Source organism: Bufo gargarizans, chromosome 2, assembly GCF_014858855.1.
Source record: "Bufo gargarizans isolate SCDJY-AF-19 chromosome 2, ASM1485885v1, whole genome shotgun sequence".
NCBI lineage: Eukaryota > Metazoa > Chordata > Amphibia > Anura > Bufonidae > Bufo > Bufo gargarizans.
Genome location: NC_058081.1, coordinates 177,086,726 through 177,094,273, shown reverse-complemented (window position 1 = coordinate 177,094,273; position 7,548 = coordinate 177,086,726). Strand labels below are relative to the sequence as shown.

General features: G+C 47.4%; 1 protein-coding gene across 2 annotated transcripts in view; it reads left to right on the top strand.

The window, feature by feature from the left end:
* The first annotated feature begins 2,428 nt into the window (after nt 1-2,428).
* Nucleotides 2,429-7,548, top strand: part of ADAL (adenosine deaminase like) — a 44,509-nt gene continuing 39,389 nt past the window's right edge. Inside the window, exons 1-2 of one of the 2 annotated variants that reach the window (XM_044283303.1) lie at nt 2,429-2,551; nt 6,315-6,445. In XM_044283303.1, the coding sequence (XP_044139238.1) occupies nt 2,504-2,551; nt 6,315-6,445 (179 nt within the window). In that variant the 5' untranslated portion in view covers nt 2,429-2,503. Of the gene's footprint in view, nt 2,552-4,043; nt 4,216-6,314; nt 6,446-7,548 lie in introns of those variants that run through there. The other variant, XM_044283304.1, reaches the window with a different exon arrangement.

Below are 7,548 nucleotides of genomic sequence, written 5' to 3'. Positions count from 1 at the left end.
AGATATTCAATAAAATGTATCTGTATAGTGCCACCTGCTGTTTGTCCCCCCCCCCCCCCCCCCCTTATTTCTCACGGAGATGGCCGCACGTGCTCAGTTTCATCCTTCAGCTGTCTCTTGAGTTGTCCCCTTGAGTGGTCAGAGGGCAAATTGCGGATCTGCAATACACCCGACCGGCACCCCCATAGAACTGCCTATTCTTGTTGCGGACAAGAATGGGACATGTCCTTTTTTCTTTTCCAGAGCCGGGCGCTCCGGAAATGCGGATGCGAACAGCACACTGTGCTGTCCGCATCCATTCCTGCCCCATAGAGAATAAATGGGTCCGCACCTGTTCCTCAATTTGCGGAAGGATGCGGACCCATTCTGTGGACGTGTGAATGGACCCTTTGAGATTGTCATGTACTATATGATGTCTGATTTCTATTTTTTACAGTAGTCATGGGATAACCCCTTTAAGGCCCTTTTACAGGAGCCGATGATCAGGAAGGTCTGTTATTAGATCTGCCTTAGGGTATTTTCACCCTTGAGTTGCTCATTTCGGTATTTAGATCTGGCAGAGGATCTCAATACCGGAATTAAACTGGATTTGATTTTGCACATCAGGACGCATCCGTTCCATTAGGATGCGGGTGTTTGAAATGAAAATGGAAAGAAACTGATCCCTCACTAAATACATACAGACAACGGGTGAGGGATCCGGTTTTTTAGGCTCCTAAAAAAATAAAAGTATCCGTCACTATTGACTTACATTGTTTTCAGTCCCGGATCCAGTTTTTTTTTTTTTTTTCCGGATTTATGACTGGACACAAAACCGTAGCTTGCAGCGGTTTTGTGTCCAGTCACAAAACGCAATGCTGCCGGAACAGAAGACCTCCTGATCGTATCTCTTTCCATTCAGAATGCATGAGGACTAAATGGAAACATTTTTTTCCGGTATTGAGATTCTCTGCCGGATCTCAATACCGGCAAACAACAACACAAGTAGTTTGCTTGTTTGTCGGTTTCATAGCTCTTCTTTTCAGCTGCTACTGCAATGGTTATGTCACGAGAAGGGGGTGGGGAAGGGGGCACAACTGACTCCACCAACACCTCTGTCCTTGCCTACTTGCACTTACCTGTCCTAGATAACGGAGAGAAACTGGGCGGCGGTCCCTAACCTGAGTAAGTGCGGGAGAGACAAACACAAGGCAGTCAAACAAGCAAAGTCAAATCCAGGAGGTCAAAGCGCTACAAGGGAGCAAGCGAAAGCCAAGTCAGAACACTAACCAGGAGTCACTACCAGGAGAAGCGACTAGACACAGGGAGCAAGCGAGGACAAGTCAAAAGCCAATACCGGGAGATGCAACTGGACACAAGGAGCAGGCGAGGGCAAAGATGAAAAACGAGCCGAGATTCAAATAACAGGAAATATCACTGAGGAGGATACACCGAGTGTAGGACCTTAATCACAGGCAACCTGTGGCCAGCGTCACACGACTCGTTCCCCCGCATACAGCCGAGGGCCCGCGGTGCTCAGACTCCTCACTGTTACCATGGGAGCAGAGGACGCCGGCCATGCTAAGGAGGCCTGCGCAGCCGGGTTCTTCCCGCCCCCCGTTGCTCTGGAGACGAGGACGCAGCGCACATCCTCGCTCCGATCTCACCGCAGGGCACCGGTGGCACTGAGGGGGAGTGCGAAGTAGTCAGCAGTACACCCCCTGTGTAAACAGCGCATGAGCTGTCGACACTGTGCCAATCGAACGATTGTACTAAGGACCCATGCCGTTTGCATGTGCCCCTGTAAAGGTCCTTTTAAATGAGACCCTCGGAGAATTCAGGACAGAGGCTGCTTTTTGTCAGATTCAGAATCCAGACTGGATTTTCCTGCGTGAAGGCCTCCTGTGTGAACTGTGTCACTATGGGGGCATTTGCGGGTGATGCTATATCGGGGCACAGTGACTGGATATTTTTGTGGGCGCCAGATATGGTTTCAGGGCCACTGCGGCTCTTACTGACAGGGCATAGTGACCAGGTAGAGTCTATTATTTGTGGCTGGCAGTTTACAGGAGGCATTTTGGTTGCCACTGTTTAGGGTGCAAAATGGTGGCACTGTGGCGGCCCTTTTGTAAGGAGGTGCCTTGGGGTGGGCATAATTGAGATGAGGGTACTGTGGTATTTCCCAAAATCATATAGCAGAATGATGGTAATTTTATTTAAGCAATGTTGCAGTGATTAAAAAGAGGTTCTGCAGCAGCCAAGATGTGTATTATATGGAAGAACGCCCTCCCTGCTCTAAAGGATTACAGTCACCTCAGGGGTATGTGATGAGTAGTCAGTATGGTGGCACATACGACCCTGTCTGCGGGCACCCGTGCCGAGACGCTGAGGGGGAGGGGAGGAGGCTCCGCCGCCCAGAAGGAGGAGGTCGGGCTCCGGGGCCAATGAGCGGCGCTCTTGTAAGCGGTGTATAAGGAGGAAGCCGGGGTCCTGCTCACTCACCACCTGACGGGGCACGGAGGCGATGTCTGCAGAGGGGGCCCGGGACTTCTACACAGAGCTGCCCAAAGTGGTGAGAGCTAGCCCGCTGCCTGCCTGTATACCAGCCTATAGCATGGATAATGGATATGCTGATGTACTGTGCCAGGCATAGCTGGCACATAGGGGGCAATGCTGCGTGTACTTGTCCTCCAGGTAGTCTCCGGTGCTGATGTACTGTGCCAGGCATTGCTGGCACATAGGGGGCAATGCTGCGTGTACTTGTCCTCCAGGTACTCTCCAGTGCTGATGTACTGTGCCAGGCATAGCTGGCACATAGGGGGCAATGCTGCGTGTACTTGTCCTCCAGGTACTCTCCGGTGCTGATGTACTGTGCCAGGCATTGCTGGCACATAGGGGGGCAATGCTGCGAGTACTTGTCCTCCAGGTACTCTCCGGTGCTGATGTACTGTGCCAGGCATAGCTGGCACATAGGGGGCAATGCTGCATGTACTTGTCCTCCAGGCACTCTCCGGTGCTGATGTACTGTGCCAGGCATTGCTGGCACATAGGGCGGCAATGCTGCGAGTACTTTGTCCTCCAGGTACTCTCCAGTTCTGATGTACTGTGCCAGGCATAGCCCTGATCTGTAGCTACTAAGAATAGCCAGAAGGCTAATTGGATGCTACCATCTGACCATAGAAAAGAAGATTTGCTTCTGATCCAACCAGTGGTCCAGGATTTGATTATGATTATCAGGAGTTTATACTCTTGGGATTCTCGGGCATTACCCCAATATTATTAAAGATAGTGGGGGGCTTCATACCTGCTGCTAAGCTGTAACATGGGAGTTACCGTAATAGTGATGGTGATGATATATTTCATAAAAATTGTTCTGCAGTCCTAATGATGTTAGCTTATCATATTAAAGGGGTTGTCTCACGTCAGCAATAGCACCTATTATGTAGATAAATTTAAAGGGAATTGCGCTGGGGCTGTTTAGGCAAAACTGCTGAGTCAGTTAAATAAAGTGACCAAGCATTTGATAAGGGGATCTGTCACTAGTTTATGTTGCCCTTAGTAAAGACACGCTAAAACTGGTGACGGATTCCCTTTAATACAAGACACTTACTAATGTATTGTGATTGTCCATATTGCTTCCTTTGCTGGCTGGACTAATTTTTCTATCACATTATACACTGCTCGTTTCCATCATTACAGACCACCCTACAATCTACCAGCCTATGTGCACTCCCAGGGTCCCGGCCACCAGAGAGGCTGATGCTTTTTCCTACAGTGTGCAAGCACGACCACCACTGATGGATTGCAGGGTGGTCTGAAACCATGGAAACGAGCAATGTATAATGTGATAGAAAAATTAATCCAAGCAGCAAAGGAGGCAATATGGACAATCACAATACATTAGTAAGTGCCTTGTATTAACTATCTCTACATAATAAATGCCATTTGCTGAAGTGAGACAGCCTATTTAAACAATGTGTATTGCACTGCAGAATCCATTCAGATAGACGGTGGAGACATCAGGCATATCAGTAACACGTTTCACACCATGTCACCATGTTATTTCCTATCAGGGGTCTGTAATGGACTCGAAATGCGATCACTAAACGATCCGCTGCACTGCCAGAGGATGTGCTCAAATGATGACTCTACCAGTCCGGGCCCCTGGATTGAAATCTACTCCAGCCCCTGATCAGATCGGCAGCGGTTGGACACCCCACGATCAGCTGAATGAAGGTAAGGTGCGCGCGTGCTGTCTCCCTGCTCGCTGCTGCGGTGTCTATGACAAGCAGGAAGAGAGAGGGGTGACTGCATGTGCGCACTGCACGCACCTTCCCTTCATAAAGCTGATCGGCAGGGGTCGGACCCCCACTTATCTGGTATAAATGACCTATTCTGAGGATTGGTCATCAATATTAAAAGCCTGGACAACCCCTTTAATTGTCATTTACGCCAGGAAACCCCTGCCACCCCAAATTTAGGCACACAGACATTTCAAAGGTCACCAAACAGGGCTGTGAGACTTTTTCATGCCAAACACCGTGTAGGGAGTCATAATAAATGACCCCCATAGATTTTTCCCTATAGTAACTCGGACCCTGTGGCGGTGCAGTTTTTGTGCCATTTTTTGCTAGTTATCCTAAGAGTCCTTTCACACGTATAGATGATCTGGCAGACTATGGGAAATGAAGCAGTGTGTTATCTGTTAACAACATAGATGTGTGCATATGTCCTAAACCTATAGATGACGTAGGTACTGTGAGGTCTTCACGCTCTGCCCTTGGAGATCATACATGACCTAAACTCTCAGTACAGATGGTCTGCAGATAACATGAATGTTCTCTCTGATACGGAGGCCGGCCACATAGGTTGGCTAGAAATAAGCCTCCACAGTTTGTGTTAGGCAGTATATATTGATGACCTATCCTCAGGGGTCCGACACCCGGCAATCCCCACAATCGAGACCCCCCACTGTTCAGATATTGATAACTGCCTGCCTAAACAATTGGTTAATAATCTAAAAGAATATATCACTATAATTTATTATTTTTGACATTGCATTTTGTATTGCAGGCTCTAAACAGCCATATCGGGGCAGCTACTTGGCTCGGCTGCTGACAGATCTGACCTCCACTGTCAGCAGGGTCAACCCTGTTAAACCAAACATACAGTCTAATAGAGTTGATCCTGCTAATTAAACCGATAACTGTATCACCTCAAATCTGTAGGTCGGTTGTAGAGATATATTAGCTTTAAGTAATATGCTAATTAGGGCTTCAGTGCACCAAGGGGCAGGCCCTAGCCCCTCGTTGCGCCACAGCTCCTCCAATTTTCCTACTGAGCCACGTCCAATTCCCTCGGCTTACAGGCCCAGGCATGTTCATTGTGTCCTTGCTTGGTCCTGTCATCCTGTGCATGTGCCTCAGATTCTTTAATCAGCACGTCCACAGTACATCGGGGATACCCAAAGTAGAATACTGCACCTCCACCAGTTTCAGAATCTGACGCATGCATGGCATTACAGGGCCAGACAAGTGTCTGTGTCAAGGGAAGGAGGGCATGGCTAGTGGAGGAACTGCGGTGCAGCGGGCTAGGGCATGCCCCTGTGTCACTGAGGCTATAATTAACATATTAATTTAAGCTAAGATATCTCTGCAATGGCAAACAGATTTGGGTAATAAATTTTATATATATATATATATATATATATATATATATATATAATCTGTTTAATCAGCAGGAGAAACCCTACCAGACTGTATGCTTGGGTTGATCCTGCTAACAGGCCCTCTTTAGAGAGTCCAAATGGTATTATTGGAGATATAGATAGTAGGGTTTGACTCTCGGAGTGGTGGTGCTCGAGCATAGCCACCACTCCAGTCAGTTCTGTGAAAGTGCCAGAGATATCCAGTACTGGTTAGTCCCATACGTAGTGAATGGAGCCATGGTCACATCTGTGCACCAGTACTTCATATGTACAAAGGACTCGGGGACCTAGGAGTAAATGCTAAAAGGGAAAGTATAACGATTGAAACTTGGCATTTTTGCACCCTCTATTATTTTGGCTAAAAGCACACAAAAACTGTATTCATATCTGTGCTAATTTTCCCATTGTAATAATGGACACCTCGGCAGAACCTAATAGACCCCATTATAAGCCAAGGGAACCTGTCAGGTGCCACTGGTGTCCATTATGCATTGGGTTTGGCAGAAGGCAACATGTGCGTCTACTTGTGGTCAGTGAACATGGGAGTGCTGTATGTTGGAGTAACCACTATGGGCGGAAGGATGTTTCTAGAATGCGTAAAATTCAATCATTGTCTTGTCTCTTGTAGGAGCTGCATGCCCACCTGAATGGTTCAATAAGTTCTGCCACCATGAAAAAGCTCATGGCCCAGAAACCCCACCTACAAATCCAGAATGGAATGACCATGATAGAGAAAGGAGAGAAGCGGACTCTAGAAGAGTAAGAGCATCGAGTCTATCACATGAGATGTGACAAGTTTCTATTTTCAAGTTTGATGAACATTGGCACATAGGTTGTGGGGATGACTTGCACTGTACAAGTCAGGTGGCATGAATGGAGCCCTTTTAAAAGAAATTGTCACGTGACAAGCGAATCTCATTCACTGCCATCGATGTCTGTGTATAGATGCTATATTCTGTAGCTGGACTGCTACCCAAAAGGGCATAATAGGACAGCTGTATGTGCAGTCCATCTTCTATCCACATATTGCCCTCTTGACGTGCTGCTGTACCCTTCTGCCCGGCTTCTGATTTACAGTGCATACAACATAGTTGCCAACTGTCTCGAATTTGCAAGGATTGTCCCTTAATTTTAAGAACAGTCCCCGCAAATTTGGTCTGTGCTGGGATGAAAATGGGTGGAACCAATGCCAACCATGCCTATAAGTAGGCGTTCCTTATTTGGACGTAGATACCCTAATGTACCAACTAATATGTTGGTAAGTATGATACACGGGCGCTTCTTCATTGTAAACCTCGGCCTTTCTACCTGCACAGTCACAGTGTAGAGTGAATTGCGTCAGGGTGCTAAAGCTGCAATAGACTGAATTGCTGCTAATAAGTAGAGGACGTGCCAGTAGATGGCTCGAGGTAGACATTTAGGGAGGGTGCAGTGCTGGCACTGGTATCGCAGCCCTTTCACACAGCTGATCAGCAGGGATGTCTAGGAAAATGAAAGACACCATGATGGAAATCCAATTGGGTTTATTAGGAGCCACTGGTGTCCATCATGTGACAGACCTGTCATTGCCATCAAAATGACAGAGCAGAACAATGGAAATGAACAACACAGATGAACCTAGCCTTGTGCGGAGGGCTATTCTAAGCCCCTTTACTTGATGGTACAGTATATGTCCCTGACACCTCAGCTCATATTCCTCTTCTCCATATCATATTGGAATCTAGGGATAGGCTACATTTTTTCCAAGGATGCCGTTTCTTTGGTAATTATTCCGTTCTGCATTATTGCATCCTTAGGCGTTATTGTATTTAATACAACTTGTTACTGCAAGTGACGACCTTTCTTCTGCCTTTCATCTCCTG